Raw genomic sequence first — 21,925 nt, forward strand, 5'->3', positions numbered from 1 at the left:
ACACGGAAAATAAAACAACCAGACGTCTTTATCAGCTAGAGATCTGTGTTATTATTTTAGCGTATTACAGGATATTACCAAGACTATACACATAAACAGTGATCATGTTGGGTTAGAGGTCATGTGTCGAGGTCAGGTCACCAACGCATGTATATAACATTATCCTAAACAAATTTACCAAAGGAGACCTTCTGAGGGATCAATACAATTCTATCTATCTATATGTTGCTCAACAGGTAGGTTTCAGTAAACCAAGTGAAATTACACATTTCATATAAACATGACAAAATATTGTTTTTTTGGGGGGGAACCATCTTTTTTCAAGTTGTAGCCTCATTTCCTGGAGTCATAACATGACAATCCACATCTTCAGTTTCGTCACAAGACCGTGTATGAAATTCTATTCCCGGATAAAATCAACCCAAACCATGATTGGTGATCTGGAATTCTAATGAAACCAAACAACACGACCGAAAACATCAGCTGACTTAACTCAATTTAAATATAAAAAATATTTCACACAACATGCGTCGTACGAGCTCTTGCCTCCATGTTCGGTCACAGGGATTCACTTTATCACGTTAGTGATCCCGTTTCCATATTCTTTTCAATTCATTTGAGTTCTATGGAGATGGATATATTTAAAATATACAAGGAATTGAAATCTCTAAAATGTGTCTCTGGTGATGATCGGATAACCATCTGGATCTACAAATAATTTGAAGGAACACACACGATCAATACATTTTATATCCATCCATCCATCCATCCATCCATCCATCCATCCATCCATCCATCCATCCATCCATCCATCCATCCATCCATCCATCCATCCATCCATCCATCCATCCATCCATCCATCCATCCATCCATCCATCCATCCATCCATCCATCCATCCATCCATCCATCCATCCATCCATCCACCCACCCATCCATCCATCCATCCATCCATCCATCCATCCATCCATCCACTAGCTCTCATTGAGCTCTTCGTTATAAACATAATTTCAAATGCTAAAAAATGTATTTGAAGTAAACATATGAAATAAATGTTATATCTTGGTGGAATCCTGCAGGATTTTATTTTCAGAATCCACTTGTACAACACACACAGAGATAAGAAAGAACGTAAATTCAAATCAGATTGCAGTTCCCGACAAATCCTTCAAAACAATCTTGGATCCAGTTTGTAATCCGGTGAACATTTATTCAACTGTTCCGTCACAAAAGTCTCTTGAAAAATACGCAGAATTTCTATTTAGACAGACAATTACAAGTCACATTGTCAGAGGAACTAAAAGGTTTTTTAGTGAAACTATTTGGATAAATGAACTGTGTCACTGTCATTAAAGCAAAAAAACCCTACAAATCTTCATCTTTTCTTCTTCTGAAGTAAGAATGGATTTAATTGTGCGTGAAACTCTTTTGAAAACAAGTCCGTCCTTGTCTTCCGATCAAAACGTCTTCTGACTTCAATTTGTTAAACGCTGGCTCGTCCACCGCTAGCAAAATGGCCGCCAGCTAGCTTTAGCTAACTAGCTCACAAAGAAAAACGTCACTTGTTTTTCTTATCAGTAACTTCTTTGAGGCTAAACTGAGACTTTTTATATCTCCACAACAAGATAAAACATCTGAAACAAATAACTATTGTGTGTCTGAAGGAAAGGAGGCGCTTGTTTTATCCACCGTCAGAATCCATTACTGTGTTTGCCAAACATTTTCCATGCATCCTGGAGCCAGAGCTGGAGGTGGAAGAGCAGCTGTCGCTCTTCCTCGCTTTGGAAAGTCACACCGACAGATTAAAAGTTCACCCGGTTTAAATATTGTCTCTGCTCGCAGATTTTTATCATATTTATTTGACATATAATCCGAATATTTTTCCAATAATTAAATATCCTTCACCCCGACAACTCCTTTTACAGACATCTTTGAAAATTATTGTTTATATTTTGTTGTTTACTTTGTGCATATAAAGTGTATGTAACAGTATTTTTGGTGCATTTTTCATCTAAAAAAGACATGTTTTAAGTGAATAAATGGTTTTAATGTTTGTATCTATTTGTGTGTTTTTTGTGCAATCGTTTTGAAGTTAGTGTTTGGTCGTGTTAGCATGCTTATTACATTTTTGTGTGTTGTCTTGTATATACTTTTTGTCTATTATTGAATCTAAACGTTTTGTATGTATATAGGTGTGTGTTAGTCGTTAGTTAGTGTTATTTTTTAGTGTTTTCTAATGATTTTAAAGTATTTTTTCTTATGACGTGTGATTTTTTTGTGTATTTGTGTCTATAAAAAAGAATTTGAGAATGTATTTGTGTGTATTTTTTATTGGGTTTTTTTCTGTTGTTTCCAGTTTATATACATTTGTTTTTCCTTCATGGTTTTTCTTATGACGTGTGATATTTGAGTATTTGTTCACCTTTATGTTCAAAAAATTGCAAAACACAAGAGTTTATTTGTGTCTTCTCTGTGTTTGAAAAAAAGTTCTTTCCTGTTCATTTTAAATGTCTTGTTTTGTTCATGGCGGTTTTACGGCGTGTGATCTTGGTCTATCTTTATTTTTAAAAGAAAAAAACAAAACATTTTTTGAACGTTAAAGTTTAATTGTGTGTTTTTTCTGTTGTGTTTTGTTTGTTGTTGCTTACTGTTTATAATAATAATAAAAAAAAGTATGCATGTTTGTTCCTACAGCGTGTGATTTTGTGTATTTGTGTTTCTATGTACCTTTATTTAAAAAAAAAAAACTTGCTTTGAATGTGTATTTGTGTTTTTTGGTGTTTTATTATTATTCCAAATTATTTTTTGTTCATGGTTATTCTTAGGAGGTGTGATCTTTGTATAGTATTTGTTTGTCTTTATTTTAAAAAGCAAAAGAAAATGTCAACGTCAAAGTCTATTTCTGCTTTGCTGGTGTTTTCAAGTGTTTCAATATGTTTTGATTCTTTTTACGAGTGAACATGTGATCTTTGTGTATAAATATCTGTATGTAACTTTATTGACAACAAATTAAAACATTTTTTGTCAACTTTGACAGACTTATGTAAGTTTTGTGGGTTTTTTTTTGTTTGTGAAAAGTTGTTATCTTGTGGTTCAATAGATGTTGTGTTAAGATGTAGATTGTGACTCCAGACAAAAGCAAACGCTCAGCAGACTCACAAATAGGCGACATGATCTTGTTTTGGTCTGAAGAGGCTCAAAGCACTTGATAGTTTAAATGATGTGCGACAAAGAGACGATTAAACTGTTGTGTAACGACTTCAAGAAAAGCGGCTTCATCAGGATGTCGTGCGAACAACAGGGACCGATATAGCATCAGGGAGACCAGGAGTCTGTCATGAGCCACCTTGGATGGTGGAGGTTTATGTGGGGGGGGTACATCGGGGGGTATTCCCAGTGAGGTGGGACGAAGACATACGAGAGGAGAGGGCGCTCACAGGACAGGTCATGTGACCCTTGACTTACATAAGATAAGACGTGTGTGCGTCTCATGTTTATCGTCGCTGAGGGACGACAGAGAAAACGAGGGGCCTCTGAGGTATAACTACAAATATAATCATTTGTTTTCTGCCATTTACTCTCCACCCTCTGTAGCCTTTCCCAGCTACATGGGGTGAGAGGCAATAGAAACCCTGGACAGATTATTGGGCTCAAACTAGCCAATGTTTTTGAACGAAAAGAACATGAAAACATAAAACATAACCCAGAAAATTAATTTAAATTAACTCACCTCATGAAATCATGCTCTGATGCTTTAGCACTACACACACTTTACTAATGTTGTGTTGTTCCCTGTTGTTTCTATATGTAGTTCTGTATGTGTTTTTGTGTAGTTTTTTTCCCCTTTTCCTTAATATGTAGTTTTGTTTGTTCTTGCGTTGTTTTATCTTGTCGTCTCTATATGTAGTTGTGTGTGTTTTTGTGATGGTTTGTTGCCCGTTTTCTCAATGTTACTGTAAGTGTGTTTTTTTTCAGGCTGTATCTATATGTATTTTAGTGTTTTTATGTTGGTTTGTTCATGGTTGTCTCCGTATGTAGTCTGTTTTTTTTTGTAAATACATTTTTTTGTGCATGTATTTCCTGTGTATATGTATCTTTTCTTTTTTTTTTACTAATTTTTTATTTAACCATTTCATCATTTAGTTTTTCCATTCTAGTGTGTGTTGATTATGTGAATAGCTTGCATTTTAAAGTATTGGTTTTTTATTTATCTGTGCTTTATGGTTACTTTTTAGTGTATTAGTGTGGTTTTTTTTAAATGTTTTTTTTGTGTTGGTCTGTGTTTCTGCACATATTTATGTGTGACTTGCTGCAGGTGATTTCTCTTGTGCAATAGTTCTTTACCATGTATGGTTTTGTGTTGATTTCTTCTGCTTGTGTGTATGTTTTGTGACATGTTAGTACACTGTGTTCTTATGTGTACATTTTTTCTCTTGAGTATTGTATGTTCTTGAGATTGGTTGTTTTGTGTGTTGTCATTTGTGTGTGGCTAGTGTTTGTGCGGTTTTCAGTTCTTTGTGCATGTCTATTAGTTTGTCCTGCATGTTTTGTCGTCCTAAAGTATTTTGCGTGTTTTTAGGAAGCTTCACCTGTGTGTGTAATTGATGAGCGGCGTGCAATGTTTGTGTGCGATGAGCATGAGTGCGTGAGGGTGAACATGCATCTGGACGACTAGCGACTCGGAGACGGATTCGATCGTGAAGTTCTTGAGTCTTGGAGTCTGAGGTGACCTTAAAAGGCCACTCGGTCCCACTAGAGTCCGCAGGGTTGATAGAGACGGGGCCTCGGGGTTATCTCTGTGGAGCTCCTCTGTATTTATAGATAGGCTTAAAAAAGAATTCCTGCCCCCTCGACCGCCCCCCTCCCACATTTTCAATTAGCCCCTGATGGGTGGAGTAATGCAATCAAGTTCTACCCAGCCGGGCCGGTCCGACTCAGTCTGGCCCAGACTCCGCACAGGCACACATTCCTCTGACAGGAAGGTAAGACTATCCATCCCTTCACCCAGTCATCCCGATCCATCCCTTCATCCACATCTGCCTCCACGCCTGCTTCTCTTCTTGCTTCCTCCCATCACTCTCCACCTTCATCGACCATCCTTTCCCCCTGAAAACTTCACGCTCCCTTTGAGAAAACATGCTTTGATTTCTTCTTTGTGCCGTTTAAAAATGATTTAAGGAGATAAATCCCAGTCAAAATCCAACAGAGGCGTTTAAAGTCAATTTAGTCACTGCAGCATTAATTCAGTCTCATGAAGAGAAACCAGTTTAGAGCCAGAAATAGATCTTTATTTGCTTAACTTAAATTAAGAGTTTAAATTCAATCACATGTCATTTGCGAGTCACTTACGCTGCTATTCTTAGCGCCGTTATCGCCATGTGAAACTCTACGAGTTTAGAATAACATGCAGTATTTTTTATGTGTTTAAATACATCCGCAGTGGTAATGACACGTATCAGACGACAAGCGTGTTTTGAAATTATTATTTTTAGTTTAAAACAAAAGGCTTAAAAAAGTATTAGTGAGTCAAAAGTTATAGCGAAGCAATTTATCATTTTATATTATATTATATTTTAATAAAAACAGCAATAATTCATAGTAATAGGTACTTATTTGATGACAAGTCAATTTAATTTTAAATATTTATTCTCCTTAAATACAAGTGATGATTTTATTTCTTAAAATATTTATATGGTGCAACTGATACTTTAAAAAAACCTTTAAAAATAAACTGTTAAAACCTTTTAACAATATAGTGTAACTGTTACTTTAAATAAACCTTTAAAAAACAAACTGTTCAAACCTTTATACTAACTAGTGCAACTGTTACTTTAAAATAACCTTTAAAAAAAATAAACAGTTCAAACCTTTTAACTATATGGTGCAAGTGTTAAATTGAAATAACCTTTAAAAAACAACAACTGTTGAAACCTTTTAATTACACAGCTGGTTAAGAATCTTAATCACTCTGGTGTATTTTAAAGTATTAAAGATGACAAAGTGCAGCAGTTTCGTCGGCGCAGCATCAAAGCGAGGCGACAGCTGCGAGACGAGATGTCAATGTTTTATTTGTGGCGTTTCAGATTAGCCGTTTTTATTTTGGAGAGGCAGATAAATCCGTGTTTAAGCTGAGGTGAGTCACGATGGGAGCGACACACAATGAGGGAATGTGGAGCGAGAATGGGGGGTCGGGGGTCGGGGGTGGGGGGGAATGCTGCAGGATGCATTTCCAGATCGACTCAACCGTTGAAGGGACTGAGACGGATAAAGTTTTAATTTGAATTAGCGCTCAGGTTTGTTGATCTCTTAATAGGTGATGAAGCTAAGAATAATTTCTCATTTGATCCAACGTATGTTCAGACTAGCCTGGCGGTAGTAACTCTTGCTAGCATAGAGCCGCGTAGCTAGTGAGTTTTGCTAACCCTCATCACACAAACTTTAGTAAAAATGTAAGTAGTCCAGACAAGTAGATCCCTAAAAGAACGTCTGATTTTAAAAGAACGAAGTGCTGAATGATATTGATCAAGTTAAAAATGTAACTGTATAGCATTAGCGTTAGCGAGCTAGCGCTTGAAAATCCAGTGGTGATACAGTTGTGTTATTAAGAACGATGTTGGTTTAGATACTTGATTTTTCAAGAATAGGATTGTGATTTGAATAACGACGATTCAGAAAATATATAAATAAAGTCGGGAAAGTTTGCGTTGGGATAACGTGTCGGTTGCATCGCTAGTGTCTTTGACGTCTTCGTTGTCGACTTGTCAAGAGGTTTTTACTGACTTGGAAGAATCTTTAGTGACTGACAAAGATGGTATCGCCTTCCTCGACTTCCCACCCAATTACCCTCCACTTACCAGGATATAATTATTCGCGGCACCATCCGGGGGAGAGTATTTGGACGCCGTCGGAAAAGAGAAACCGCAAAGGCTTAGCGGCGCGACCACCAGCAGCTGCCGTAATGACCGGTGTCAGTGAGACCCTCGCTCACGGTGACAAGGGGTATCTGGTGCTGACAGCTGGAGGTGAGGGGACGGATGGGTGCGCATGTGGCGGCAGGGTGGTATGCAGCTACAGCCCCCTTAAACCCCCACAGAGGACTGATAGTGGTTATTTATACTCGCTTCTTCAGCCGTCAACGACCCGGTCGGGAGTGAGGGAAGGAGATGAGCTGCTGAGAGAGGAGAGGAAAAAAATGGCTCGGCTTTGTTGCGCTGCCAGGTGTTTAGGGTTTCTAAGTAAATATAACCCGGCACGCAGGGCGATGAGCTTCACCCAGGGGGCGCTGAGACAACATGGTCGGGCGCTAGAATACTCGCTTCTGCGCCTGTGCCGACCGGGAGAGTTGTTTGGGCGTCCACTTCCAACATGGCCGACATATTGAATTACAGGGAAACGATGAGTGATGGACGAACAATAAAAGTTACAGTTGTCTTAACTAAAGCATTCTTGAAACTTGAGAAATGAATTCAATAGAAGACGCATCTTCTCACCATAATTCATGCCTAAAAACATAATATATTTTCAATATCTAATATTGAAATAAAATAAAAAACATAAAGAATAAAATGACAACTAAACTACGAAACTAAATGTCGTGCACAGCATGTGGTCCCCGATCTATATTTGCACCGTAGACAGGTCTAATGTGGGCATTATATTCCAGACAAAAAATAAAATTAAGACTAGTTTACAGGTTGATTTTTAATAAACTAAATGGAAAAGAGCCTCTTGGCATCATGTTCAGAGTCACAGGCTAATGTTACTTTAGAGAAAATGGCATCTTTTTTAAAAAGAAAACATCTGTAAGACAGAAATAATGAAAAGAAAATTAACTATACACTTTTTTTTTGGCGGTAACAAATGCCACTGCAAGGAGCTCAATCTGACAGCAGGGGTCACTAGCGTTCATGACCTCCAGCTGCAGCTCTCTTCACACAGAAAGTGTCAAACCCTTCAAAAGACATGTTGATTAAAAGGTAACCCTGAAACAGATTGTGACAAATTCCATCCTCTCCTGTCAGGTGACTGACCCTTTAGGTCAAAATGACTGAGCGCTACGACTGCCACTACTGCAAGGAGTCCCTTTTCGGGAAGAAGTACGTCCTGCGGGAGGAGAATCCCTACTGCGTGAAATGTTACGAGAGTCTCTACTCCAACACCTGCGAGGACTGCAAGAAACCCATCGGCTGCAACACCAGGGTCAGGACTCCTGCTTCCTGTTTACCACCCTCCTTTCCATTCCGTTAACCCCTGTGCCTCTTGCAGGATCTGTCCTACAAGGACCGGCACTGGCATGAGGGCTGTTTCAAGTGCTTCCAGTGCAAACGCTCACTGGTGGACAAGCCGTTCTCCACCAAGGATGAGCAGCTGCTCTGCACCGAGTGCTACTCCAACGAATACTCCTCCAAGTGCCACGACTGCAAGAAGACCATCATGCCAGGTAGGAAGCACCGACAAACTTCCAAATCAGGATCCGAAATGTAAGTCACAGTATCCATCAAAATCCTTCAATACTGGTTCCTAAGCAATACTTTTTCTGATACCAATGCCAAAGATCAAGGCATGTTTCAATACTTGGAACTCACAAAGCATTCGGTCGGTACCACAAAAGAAACAAAGTTTGGTCCCAGCTCTATCCAAATATAGAAACAATTACGTGTTTTTTAAAGAGACAATTCAACGATTCAGGCCACAGTGGAAAGTAACAACCTCGTTGATCACGATGTGAAAGAAAGAAAAATCGAATACAGATTAAACTAACCTAATCTTAGACGTCCCTTGTGGTCTCTAGACTGAGGAGCTCCTTAATTTCATCCCATCACTTTGATCGTCCCTGTTGTGACGCCTTTGTGGTGGTAACTTGATTAATGAAGGTAAAATCTAATCAAATACAATTTGAATGTTCCAACAAATAATTCTATTTGTGAGTTACATGTGACTGCGATAATCCCAAAAGTTGGCAGAGAGATTTATCACGAAACTAGACTCCGAAATATCCGAGATGACAATCTGGTAAATTGGTACTTGGATAGTTAGTAAGAAAGTAAGTAATATTTATTTATATAGCGCTTTTCCAGACCAGGGTCACAAAGCGCTTTAACAATCAAAACAATACTCAAAAAAGTATATACTTTAAAGATCAAGATAATACTGAGAACAACAGAGGAGTTCCAGAAAATCAAGGAAAAGCCTGAACAAATAGAAACGTCTTAAGATGTTTCTTAAAGGAGTCAGTAGATCCATCAAGCGCAAAGAGAGAGGAAGATCGTTCCAAAGCTTAGGAGCAACAGCCTGAAAAGATTTCTCTCCTCTGGTCCTGAGTCGTGTGCGTGGAACCATCAGTAGATTCTGATCCACAGACCTCAGAGCCCGAGCTGGGGTTTAAGGCTGGATCAGATCAGTGATGTAAGGAGGAGCCTGACCATGAATAGATCTGAAAGTAAGAACCAGAATTTTAAAGATGATCCTGAAAGAAACTGGAAGCCAGTGAAGAGTTTTAAGGATCGGAGAAATGTGAGTTCTTCTACTTGAGCGGGTTAGAATTCTCGCTGCAGAGTTCTGAATCAACTGCAGGCGAGACAGATCCTTCTTGTTAAGACATGAAAACAAACTGTTACAATAGTCCAGACGAGAAGAAACAAACACATGGATTACAAGCTCCAGATCATGTTCCGACAACATTTTCCTAAGTTTAGAGATAGAGATATAGAGATAGAGAGAGTTTTTAGTGTCAAAATGGTACCGTGGGACAGTTTGTACGGTACCTGCTCGAACTGTTCTTAGCTCCAATTGTTTCCAGTATATAACCCTGGAGTCTTCTTGTTCCATGTTGGAGTCCAGGATCATTTTAATACCTTCATCGAGGCTCGTGTTTTGGGGTCGCTCTTAACCAGTTCTTATCCCAGATAGACAAACCAACGCTGGGGTCTCAGCTGGGTAACAAATCATGTGAGATTGGGCCAATCCATCACAGAGACAAAAGCTGCCACCTGGAGGTCTACAAGACTCCCGGGACCAATGACCAACCAACTGCGACGACGATAATCAATCACCATATCTCCAGATTTCCTTATTCAGCGGTAAATCTCTGCTTCTAAAAGAGGTCCCTGAATGTCTACTCAACTGCTTTATATTCTCTACGATCCTGGCATTGAAAAGTTACGGTAGCACCTCACCAAATTTTAAACACTGGGCTGGATGCGGTTCCATTTTGGATAGGAACTGACCCATAGCAGACCAGGAAGCTAAGGTTATCGGTCTACAGCATGGGTCTCAGAACCAGTCCTCAAAGGGCCATGGTGTACAGCTAGTGTCTATATTAACCACTCGCATGTGTATTTGAAGGCTCTAGGAAGATGGAGCACAAGGGCAACAGCTGGCACGAGACCTGCTTCACCTGCCAGAGATGCCAGCAGCCCATTGGCACCAAGAGCTTCATCCCCAAGGACAACCACAACTTCTGCGTGCCCTGCTACGAGAAGCAGTTTGCCATGCAGTGCGTCCACTGCAAGAAGGTAGAGATCGACAATTGACTTTTTTAAGAACCAAAATCTGAAAGTCCTTTTCCCGACGTGCTCAGCCCATCACCACCGGTGGAGTGACCTACCGTGACCAGCCGTGGCACAAGGACTGTTTCCTGTGCACCAGCTGCAAACAGCAGCTGTCCGGTCAGAGGTTCACCTCCAGAGACGACTTTGCCTACTGCCTCAACTGCTTCTGCAACCTGTACGCCAAGAAATGTGCCTCCTGCACCACCCCCATCAGCGGTAACCCTAAGAACCCCTCAGAGTTCAAACATGAGAATCATCTCTAACTCCTCGTTTGTGTCCCAGGTCTTGGCGGCAGCAAGTACATCTCCTTCGAGGAGCGCCAGTGGCACAACGACTGCTTCAACTGCAAGAAATGCTCCGTGTCTCTGGTGGGCCGCGGCTTCCTGACCGAGCGCGACGATATCCTCTGCCCCGAGTGTGGCAAAGACATCTAGTAAACACTCTGGAGAGGAGATCCACCAAAGAAACAACGAGCAGAGCTGCAGGAGGTTCAATGTCGAGGGCAGAAAAAAAAAGCAAATATTTCAAAATAAGAGCTTACAAATGACTTTCGTCTAGAAATGTCGCGGCCTAGACTCAAATGCTACTAATGAAGATAAAAGTTGGCTGCATTAATGTAAAGATTTTAAGCTTTTTAAGGATAATTTAAAACACTAATTCAATACAGCTTCCATTTCTGCTTCCTGCATGGACTAACTTGACTTGTGAGGTTTTGTGATCACAGTATTGCAAATGAATCGTGTGTTGACCGAATGTAAGAAGAAGCATATAAAGAATAAACTGATGTCAAAGATGTCGAGTCTTATTGTCTTTAAATCGACTTTATTTATAAACAAAACTGGCATCAAACAACAATTTCAATCACACAGTACAAACATTGTGCATTAATAAAATAAATATAAAAACACTTTTTGCTTTAACAAAATTATGTACAAGCAGGCTGTTGTTTTTTAGAGCGGGAAAGAACATCTTTTAAACAAGAATAGATCATTTTTGTTATTAAGAGTTTGATGTGAATTTAAAGTATTGGAATTAACAAACAAACCTGAAATTGAGCTTTAAAAAAAAATCAAGAGCGTCGTCCTTTGGCTCAGCTTCTTTTTCCACAGAGGCAGAACGTACTCGTACTTTTCTCCCTCTACTCATGAACAAAGACGACACTTGAACTCCATCTGTCAAACTGGGAGGAGTCCCCAGGACAGACGGGCATAAATTGAATAATTAAAAATGCTTATTGTCGAAGCATTAAAACACTTCCTAGGTTTAAATCATTTGTTTAATGTGTTATTATGAGGAATCCAGTGAGCATCAACATACAAGAAGTACGGTGCGTTCAAGGTCAGTAAATAATCCGGAAACCTCAACACGGTAGTTGCCCTTTTTCATCATTGTTGTCTGTGGATTCGTCCAAGCTAGCCAGGGTCACTGAATCGTAGACATTTCAAACCATCAGTACAGTAAAAAGTGGATAATGGATTTTTAAAAATAGATAAATGTTGATTGAAGGGCACTTCAAGAGGTCAAAACAGAATTGAGGCTCATAAAAATAGCACCAGCCTAGGAAAAGGTTAAATGCTGTAAAACCGTTTCTTCAGTTACTCTGTCCGAGGTCAATGTGATGAGAGGTCAGAGGTCAGGGCCACGTCACATGGTGGATCTTTTTCTTGGCTTCTGGAGACTTGAGTTCACCCTGAGGAAGAAAAGTTAGCATCAAATACCTGTGAATCGGCTTTAAATCCCATCAAACTAAAGAAAGAAAACTTTATTTACATCAAACCAGCAGATGGAGCATGAATGCTCCTCCCATGATGCAACACTAATAGACTCAGGGACTCATTCATTCCTCGTGCTATTAGGTTGTTTAATTATGAGTTTGGGGGCAGGAGTGAAGTGAAAATATGATTCTATTCCATGTTAATCTTTGTCATTTGTCTTTGATTTATGTTCCTTATCTTTAGATTTAGATTGTGTCATCTTGCACTTTCTTTTTATTGTTAACGTTAGAGGTTAAAACGCAAAAATAAAATTACTTTGATAAGAAAATTGACTTGTTTTTCAGCAAAAATAAACATTTTAAACCACTTTTAGAGAAAATGTGTAAAACTATTCATGTTTGGTCCAAATATCAGAATCAATGTTTTTACTCAAAATAAATGTTTACACTTGTTTCCTTTCTTAATAAACTTTTTTAAGAATACTTTAATTCACATGTTTTAAAACTCAAGACCCGGCAAGTCATGTGACATAGCCGTAGGTTGTAGATTATTGTGAGCGATAAAGATACCAGAGTTGAATTCGACAGTTCTGTGTTGATGTTTTTTTATATGTTATTTTTATTTCTAGCTTTTAAAAATTACATTTTATTTCTGTTATAATTCTTTAATGGTTTATATTTCAATAAATGGTGAAAAATAAAATAATTACTGTTTAAATTACGATCCACACTAGCAGGGTTCATTTTTGTGTTCCAATTAAACTGCCGGTCACTAGATGGCAGCAGTCATTATGACCTCCGCAGCTAAAGGAACAGTTAAATCCTGTGAGATAGACAGACTGGCGATGGCTGAGGACGAGAGGATACAGTCGACTCCAGAAAGCTGATGTTTGTACATATTTTGGTTTCAAAACAAACAAAAGCAGTTACGACTTCGTCAAGAGTCATGTGGTCTGTAAATTCTGCAACACCAGAGTCAAGTACTCGACAATACTAAAAATATAAACTTGTTACTACAGTATCACGATATAGTGTAATGTTGCCCCTGTACTGTGATACGTAATATATCGCCAGATACCTGCAAATAAATTACTTACAATAACAGTAAAAATGAGGTTGATAGGAAAGTGTTTTAGACAGTTTGACAAATATAAAAAATAACTAAAGTGCTAAAAGATTTTTGCCCCCTTGTGAGATGCTTCACTTCATTGTATTTGTGTTTTGCTCTTTAACTGATCACGTGATGGAATTTTTCAGAATGTCACTAAAATACGAGCGGCTGACGATCCTACCAGGTCGTTGTTGGCTTCACGCTTCAGGCTCACGCCGTCGCCGCCGCCGCGGGCGTGATCGTGCAGAGACACTGGCGAGGACGGCGTGTTGCTGGCGAGGCGGCGGATGGGGTTGGACAGGTTCACCGGTGGAGGAGGTTTTAACCTGTTGGCGGACGAGCCTGTGACTCTGTCTGGACTTTGGAACTTGTGAGCAGCAGCAGCATTAGAGCAACGACGTTGATCCCTGACACACAAAAAAACATGAAAATCAAATTTTAGTTTAATAAACATTTGAAGGCAAAATCATCAAAAGGACATCATGAAAAACATCCATAAACTGTATTCATTTATGTCACTAGGAATTAAACATACCTTTTAAAGATTGGTCAAAAAAGTGACAATTATATCCATCTTATTATCAAATTTAGGATTAAATATGTTTAAAAAAAAAAACAGATTTAACCAGTCTGGACTTTTTATAGTCGTGTGATGATGCCAAGAGTAGTCATGACGTCACTAGGAAATCATACTCACGATAACACGATTAGAAACACATCATTTTAAATTATAAAGTTTAAAAAAAGAGCTTCCTGTCAACACATCTGAAACTCTTGAAAGGTCAGAGGTGAATTAAGGAGGATTATTTTACTTGAACATCCTTCAGATAAAAAGAACACATGATCCTTTATTATTATTTTACTTCCACTCACACGTTTGTCCTGCTCCTCTCCATCCTTCTGCCCCAGCGGTTGTCGGGTAGATTCCGCTGAGGCAGTGGGATCACGTGACGAACGAAGAGATCCGTCAGCTGGTCTCGATCCTCACAACCTTCCGTGTTTACCTTTTTCTGAGCAGACATGAGAATCAATGAACGTCAACATCAGTCAAAACTCTTGACGTGACGCCACGTTTAGATGTTTCCAGGCTCACCTCGCGCAGGATAAGATGCAGGAAGTCTTTGGATAATAACTCTGGGTGAAGCAAAACATCGACGTCTGACATGTGAACACTCGTGTGAACACCTTTGATGGTGGAGTTAGCCATGTTAGCAGACATGTTGTCAACACCTTCTTCTTCTGTGGCCTAATGAGGACGACTTTGGGTGGATCGCCCCCTCTGGTGAGGAGAGGAACTACTTAATATATAAATAATATTGAATTTAACAATAATTAATGAGTGTTTTGATTAATCTCTGTACACGTGCATTGACACACACTAATGCACACACACAGAGGTACACATTCCTCAACACACACAAACACATTAGTACATACTCATCAACACACACATGGGTACACACTCACCGCCACACACATTAATACACACACACAAACACACACACAGGTACATAGATATACAATCCTCAATATACATAGCTACACAATCCTCAACACGCTTAGACAAAAGTACACACTTTTCAAAACACAAACATACTTACACACGCCTCAACACACAAATATAGGTACACAATCCTCAACACACACACACATAGGTACACATTCCTCAACACACACGCAAACAGGTACACATTACTCAAAACGCGCAAACACAAAAGTACACTCACCAACACATATTAATACACACACACACACAAACACAGGTACATAGGTGCATAATCCACAATACTCATACAGTAACTACACAATCCTCAACACACATAAACAAAAGTACACACGCCTCAAGAAACACACACATGCACACACCTGATACACACTCCCTCCTCAACACACATAGGTACTGTAGGTACAAACTAAACACAAATACTGTTTTTATGCACTCCTCAACAAACACACACATAGTTACACACTCCTTAAAAAAGGGTAGTAATACACTCCTCAACAAACACAATTTTTTCAACCTTTTTAGACTCAAAAGACACATGCAACAACAATATCAATAGCAGCCACACTAAAGGACACACTTTAACACACACACACACATGTGCCAGAAAACACAAGAAATCCCTGACACACACCCCCCATAACATATACACTCAACTACAAAGGCACTTGGTCACAAAAGATACACATTATATTTTTCAGGTGATGACATTTTTTTGTTTCTTTCTAAAGAAACACAAATGAACTAATAAACAAGAATAACAAAGTTTAGTATCACAACAAAATAAAGAGAAGGTTCAGTTTTATTCAGATGCTCGACAATAAAACGCGTCACATTTTCACATACGTTCAGCACGAGTCAGTTCGATGGTTCCAGCGACAGAAAGTCTTCTTGGCCTGAAGAAGGAACGACGTTCAGCCTGAAGCTGCTCCAGTAGTTTTCACATGACGGTAATTGAATGCATGAGATGATCTAATTCCACCGATAATTGAATCCGGTTGAGGAGGCGTCGTCACATGTCGCTGAAGCTTCTTCCATCATCAATGTGATGGAGATCAGAAGCATTGACTTTTCAAATATTCACTTTACTTTTATTCCAACAGTCACAGTATTACAAAATCCATGAAATATGACTGATCAAGAAATTTGTTATTTTTTAAAAATGTAAAATTTAAAGTGTTCGTTTAAAGTACTACAACATAAAGAAAATGTTTATTCTGGCTCCCCCCGGTGTCCGAATACTGTAACTGCAACGTCGTATGACCTCTGTTGCGATTGAGATAAAATTGTGTCGTGAAAATAGTTGTTTAAATGAGAGAATATCCAAAATTAAAAGCAATCATCACAGAAAAAATGGAAACAAAACAACGTAGGAATGTTACGTAAACAAGAATGAAGTCGTGTCACATCACTAGTCTCATTACAAACAATATAGTTGATCAAGTTTTTTATAAATTAAAACCGTCATAAACAATCTTTAGTCCTAAAAGCTTTTGCAAATAATGATAATAAAACATGACGAATTGCACTTTTGATAAAACATGACGAAAATAACTCACAAAGGCTTTGTGTGAAAATGTATAAATAAATAAAAAGCAGTTAAATGTAATTGTTTGAACAGGATTTTATGTTGTTTTTTAAAAAGTCAAGTCAGGGATGTGAGATGAACCAGAACTGAAATATGTGGATTCAAGTCAGCTTTGAATTCAGGTAGATTTGGTCGTTGCAACGATAGCAGACGTAGCATTAGCCTCAGTGGACCTTCAGCCAGAATCTCTGATTCAATTCTGTTTATCTTGAAATCTGACGCTTTGATCTCGAGTCGAGTGAAGAAAACACTGATCCAAGAAATTTAAAGTCTGATCGACTTCAAAGCACATGTTTTTTAACCACGAATAGACACAGAGGCTGCAGTGAGTTATTTTTAAATGTTCCATATGTTCGGATGATGACGATGATTCATCCGAGGACTGGAGTCAGGTCTGAGTACAACACCGTGTACTGATGCTGATGCTGACCAGGAGTATATAAATCAGTGCCATCAGAATATTGAATGGTTGAATTCAAAGTTTTAAATGTTGAAACTCTCATTTCTTTTTTAACCATTTTAATTATTTAGTAATTTAATTTAACCATTTTCTTAATTAAAGGTTGAATTAGTTTTTAGTTAAATAATTGAATTCAATTAAAGGTGTATTGAAAGATCCATTAAAAAATAAAATAGAATTAGACAATTCAAATATTTTGAAAAATGTATTATATATATTAATATATTATATATTAAATCTAAATAATAGAACCACCAGAAAATACCGAAAGAGTACCGACATTTTTATATTGAATTTATTATTGTATATACATTTTAATTAATAGATTAAGAATATTAAAATCTATGTTTAAAAAAAAGTTTAAAAAACATTAATTAAAAAAAACACTTTCAATATTGAAATGATTGAATTACATTTTTCAAAATGGATGAACTTTTTCACGTTCAGTTTGATATTGTAATCCCAATAAATCAAAAATAAAATATAAATTTTATATTTTTATGTTGGTATTTAAAGAAATATAACTTGTTTTTTTAAAATAATTAGAGTCAAATTACATTTTTTTTTTTTAATCTACGTTTCAATATAATAAAATGTATAATCTGTTGAATTTAATCATTAAAAAACCGAAGAAAATTAAACATTTAAAATGTAAAAATCAACCATTAAATATTCAGATGACACTGAAATACTTAAAACTTCCATTAAAAAAATTGGAACCTAAACTGGGAAGTAAAATGAAAAAGCAACAAATCGTCCGAATCCAAATATGCTTTGGGTCATAGTTGACCAGATGGCAACAAGTTCAAGAATAAAAAAGGAACCAGAGGATCAAGACTCTCTACACAGTGGACTGACTCTCGCTGCACACGTAGATGTTACTGGGTCTCACTCTCCTTCGGCTCCTCCCGCCCACCCTGGGACAGAGTCTGCAGCTCTTGGGGATGAACTCCTGACACGCCTCCCTGAACTTGGTGATCCTCCAGCAGTAGATGACGGGGTTGAACACCGTCTTCAGGTAGCTGAGCCACAAGGCGCCGACGCTGAGCGGGTAGAAGGCGTCGCTGGTGTAGAAGCGCCGGCTGAACACGGCCAGCAGGCTGACCACGGTGTGCGGCAGCCAGCACACGGAGAAGCCCACGAAGAGAATGAGGATGGTGGTGAAGGCGCGCGTCTTGAAGCTCATGTCCACCTTGATCTGCGGGGGGCGCTGTATCCCGTTTAATCTCGTTTTCCCCGCCTGGTTGAGCGAGGGCAGGCATGAGTGTTCGCTGGTGTGGCTGTGGATGCGGAGCGTGTTCCGGCGCACGGTGTTGAGGATGCACATGTAGGAGTAGAGCATGACCGAGAAGGGCGCGAAGAAAACCACCACCGCCAGCAGTACGGTGTAGCTGCGGTCGGCCAGGGACTCGCTGTAGCCCAGCACGCACTGCTGGACCTCCGGCGTCCTCGCCGTCCTCCAGCCGACCAGCGAGGGCAGCGACACGCAGACGCTCAGCATCCACGAGCCGGCGATCAGCAGCTTGGCTCGGTGCGGCGTCAGCCGGTCCTGCCGCTGCACGATGATGAGGAAGCGGTCCACGCTGATGATGAGGAGGATGGACACGCCCTCCAGGACGAAGAGCCAGTAGAGCATGATGGAGGCGCGGCAGAACTTGCTGCCGAAGCTCCAGTGGGCGCTGGCCACGGTGACGGCGGTGAAGGGCATGGAGAGCAGCGACAGCATGATGTCGGTGAAGGCCAGCGTGGCCAGGAGCAGGTTGATGGCCGAGCGCATGGCGGGCTTCTGGTACACGATCAGGCACACGATGGCGTTGCCCAGGAACCCGATGGTGATCATGAAGCTCATGACGGCGGCGAGGGTGACGCGGAGGGCGACGGACATCAGGGGGGCGCCGGCGTCCTGCGACAGGCCGCGGGCGGGCGGGTCCACGTCCTCCAGCTCCATGAACTCGCAGCCCTCCAGGAAGCTGGCGTTGCAGAACGACATGTTGAGAATCGAGTAGGATCAGAAGATATCGGGCCAGAGGCAGGTTCTCACACATCCACGTCCACGGATCAGGTCTTTGGTTCGAGTCCCCATCCTGTGAAAAGAAAACACATCAGTATTACATCTATTATCCATTTTTTATCTACCGTACGTTTCATGTTGGAATTATAGCCTTGACTGATCCGCGAGGCTCCGTAGTATTACTCCTGGTTTGCTACAGAGCCTTGCAGTACCATGGAGCCTTGCATAATAGTACTACGTGGTATGATTCTACACTGTCTCTCGGAGTATTACTATGGAGCTGTACTATGTACTATGTACTCCATGCAGCGGAGCCTCGTATTGCAATACTACAGAACCTTGAAGAGTCATACTATGGAGCCTTACGTAGTAACACTAAAGAGCCTCTCGGAGTGTTACTACGGAGCTGGGCAAAGTTATACTACCAAACCGCGTGGATTATTACTTCACGGGCAATACTATCGCCATGCAGAGTAATACTACAGTCTTCTACAGTCTTGTGGAGTAATACTGCGGAGTATTGTGGAGTAATACTACAAAGTCATGTGGAGTTATAATACAGGGCCTTACGGAGTAACACTATGGAGCATCGCAGAGTATATTACTATGGAGCATCGCGGAGTATTACTATGGAGCCTAGTAGAGTAATACTAAAGAGCCTCCCGGAATATTTCTACGGAGCTGCGCAAATTTATTCTACTGAGCCGGGTGGATTATTACTTACGCCAATACTACATAGCCATGCCGAGTAATACTACAGTCTACTACAGTCTTGTGAATGAGTGACTGCAGAGCCTCATGGTGTAATACCACAGGGTCTTGTGGAGTAATACTGCGGAGCCTTGTTGAGTAATACTGCAGGGTCTTGTGGAGTACTACTACAGAGTATTGTGGAGAAATACCACAGAGTCTTATGGAGTAATACTACAGAGCCTCATTGTGTAGTACCACAGAGTATTGTGGATTTATACTACAGAGTCTTGTGAAGTAATACTATAGGGTTTTGTGGAGGACTACCACAGAGTCTTGTGGTGTTATACTACAGAACCTCATGGTGTAATACTACAGGGTATTGTTGAGTAATACTAAATAGTTTTGTGAAGTAATACCACAGAGTCTTGTGGAATAATAATACAGAGCCTCGTAGAGTTATAATACAGAGCCTAATGAAGTAATACTATGAACCCTCACAGAGTGATACTAAAAAGCCTTGCAGATTAATACTACGAAGCCTTGCAGAGTAATACTACAGAGCTTCACGGAGTAACACTACGTAGCTGCGTGGAGTATTACTGTGGAGCCTCACGGAGTAATGCTACAGATAATATCAAAAAAGAACTCAAGGGAACAGGAGTTCCAGAACTCAGTAGCACAACAAACACGCCAGCATCAAGCAGAAGAGGGAGCTCACGTCGAAGCTTCACATATAGTAACTAATCCTTTAAGAGCATTAAAAAATAAACTGATAAGTTCTTCATCATTTACCGAAAATGACAAGATATTAAGATATTCCTTTTACGACCCGCTTAATATAAGGTTGGATGGATGTTCGAAACAGTACGAGAAGTCATTCATCTTGTCTGGCGAGTAAAAACCTCTTGAGATCATCTGATGAACGAGACTCTGATGCCATCGATGATAAACTGATGTCGAACAGATCAGCTGATGGTCAGTCTGATGAAATCAATGATCAACTGATATAATTCACTTTCTTCATTTGCGGGAAGAATGTGCAGCTCGGGTCACGTTAATGGCGAACAAATGACATGCACATGAGCACACAGAGTCAACAACCTTCTCACACACACACCTCCCGGATTCATCAGAATAACAGGAGTCACACCCGCAACTCTGCACCGGGTGGAGTCACAGCAGCAGATCCAGAGGAAGTTCACGTTGGCAAGGACTCCCCCTGGTGGTGGGAGAGCGAAGCGCTCAAGTCGTTTATTAGAGTTGAGTCTCCATCTGAACAGGAATTCAGAAAATTAACAAAAGTCAGACACAAATATCATTAAATCATAATTAAAAACGACAATTATTTTTGAATTATTTAAGACAAAATCATCTAATTTGAAATAATATTGCAGTAAATATATAAATGGACATATTGAATACAGAAGTTAATTCAATTAAATTGTGTTTCAATTCAATTCATTCATCTTGAAAAGTCAAATCGTCTGTAAAGTGATTCGCTTTGTCTCGACCAAAAAATGTGACCTCAACACGAAAGGCTCTCTGTAGATGCTGGTTGGCATGACAACAGGGTCAGCGGCTCCATGGCAACAAGCAGCCATACTTTCATCCGCTGTGCTGGGACAAAATAGCTTCTGGTTTGATCCTAAATGAAAGAAAAATACCTAATATTTTTGTTATTTATATTGGTGTCTAATTAAATATATTTATTTGATCTGCAATGTTGTGGATATTTTGTATTAAACCTCTTTTTAACGTATTTAAATCAGAGGGAAAAACAAGATTTACATGTAATTCATGATAATATACTGATTTATTAAATGTCATTTAAACCTGTGAAATGTCTTGATACGTTAAATATATATAAGGTTGCATAGTACATGTTACATATTCAAAATGCATTTCTAATAAACTGAGATGAAAATCCAACAACTAAAATAAAAATATTCGTGTTCCTGTCAACGTTTAAATGTTTAATGCTGTTTATCTTAAAAAAAAAAAAAAATACACAATAGTATTTCTCTGAAATCAATATATTTTCTCATCGATCCATCATGAACGTTCTCTGCCTTCATTTACAAATAAATCAAACACGGATTAAAACCAACACACGTTTTAAATAATAACACATTTGATCGTAAAAACTGACGATATTAACGCGGATCAAGACAATTTTCGCCGAACATAAACATTCCTACCATTCAGTGTCTTCTGTCCAGTTTCTTAAATGTCGTGTTTTGACACACGCGTGGTTTTTAGTTCGCTTCGTGACGAGATTTCACAGAAATATTCCACT

General features: G+C 39.5%; 3 protein-coding genes across 3 annotated transcripts; 1 reads left to right on the forward strand and 2 right to left on the reverse strand.

Annotated features, from left to right (window-relative positions):
* Window positions 1-4,896: 4,896 nt before the first annotated feature.
* On the forward strand, window positions 4,897-11,343 carry fhl2a (four and a half LIM domains 2a). Its single transcript, XM_087804060.1, has 6 exons — window positions 4,897-4,980; window positions 8,020-8,197; window positions 8,264-8,438; window positions 10,343-10,512; window positions 10,578-10,764; window positions 10,831-11,343. The coding sequence occupies exons 2-6, from the start codon at window positions 8,042-8,044 to the stop codon at window positions 10,980-10,982; spliced, it is 840 nt and encodes a 279-aa protein (XP_087660186.1). The 5' UTR covers window positions 4,897-4,980; window positions 8,020-8,041; the 3' UTR covers window positions 10,983-11,343.
* Window positions 11,344-11,397: 54 nt separating this feature from the next.
* tslig2 (tRNA splicing ligase complex subunit 2) lies at window positions 11,398-14,595 on the reverse strand. The gene is made up of 4 exons (XM_087804230.1): window positions 14,467-14,595; window positions 14,247-14,383; window positions 13,555-13,780; window positions 11,398-12,238 (listed from the first exon to the last, which is right to left on the reverse strand). Exons 1-4 carry the CDS (start codon window positions 14,590-14,592, stop codon window positions 12,182-12,184), a joined length of 546 nt encoding a protein of 181 aa, XP_087660356.1. The 5' UTR covers window positions 14,593-14,595; the 3' UTR covers window positions 11,398-12,181.
* A 2,940-nt stretch (window positions 14,596-17,535) lies between these two features.
* gpr45 (G protein-coupled receptor 45) lies at window positions 17,536-20,834 on the reverse strand. The gene is made up of 2 exons (XM_087804111.1): window positions 20,747-20,834; window positions 17,536-19,009 (listed from the first exon to the last, which is right to left on the reverse strand). Exon 2 carries the CDS (start codon window positions 18,913-18,915, stop codon window positions 17,767-17,769), a length of 1,149 nt encoding a protein of 382 aa, XP_087660237.1. The 5' UTR covers window positions 18,916-19,009; window positions 20,747-20,834; the 3' UTR covers window positions 17,536-17,766.
* Between the last annotated feature and the right edge of the window lie 1,091 nt (window positions 20,835-21,925).

Source organism: Callionymus lyra, chromosome 12, assembly GCF_982586985.1.
Source record: "Callionymus lyra chromosome 12, fCalLyr1.hap1.1, whole genome shotgun sequence".
NCBI lineage: Eukaryota > Metazoa > Chordata > Actinopteri > Syngnathiformes > Callionymidae > Callionymus > Callionymus lyra.

Bases quoted from the DNA above. Each gene is read 5' to 3' on its own strand.
- fhl2a (XM_087804060.1), top strand. From the start codon at position 8,042: ATGACTGAGCGCTACGACTGCCACTACTGCAAGGAGTCCCTTTTCGGG. The intron at 8,198-8,263 runs GTCAGGACTCCT...TGCCTCTTGCAG, and splicing joins CCATCGGCTGCAACACCAGG to GATCTGTCCTACAAGGACCG. The intron at 10,513-10,577 runs GTAGAGATCGAC...CGACGTGCTCAG, and splicing joins AGTGCGTCCACTGCAAGAAG to CCCATCACCACCGGTGGAGT.
- tslig2 (XM_087804230.1), bottom strand. From the start codon at position 14,592: ATGTCTGCTAACATGGCTAACTCCACCATCAAAGGTGTTCACACGAGT. The intron at 14,384-14,466 runs GTGAGCCTGGAA...ATGTCTGCTCAG, and splicing joins TGCATCTTATCCTGCGCGAG to AAAAAGGTAAACACGGAAGG. The intron at 13,781-14,246 runs GTGAGTGGAAGT...TTTGTGTGTCAG, and splicing joins GAGAGGAGCAGGACAAACGT to GGATCAACGTCGTTGCTCTA.
- gpr45 (XM_087804111.1), bottom strand. From the start codon at position 18,915: ATGTCGTTCTGCAACGCCAGCTTCCTGGAGGGCTGCGAGTTCATGGAG.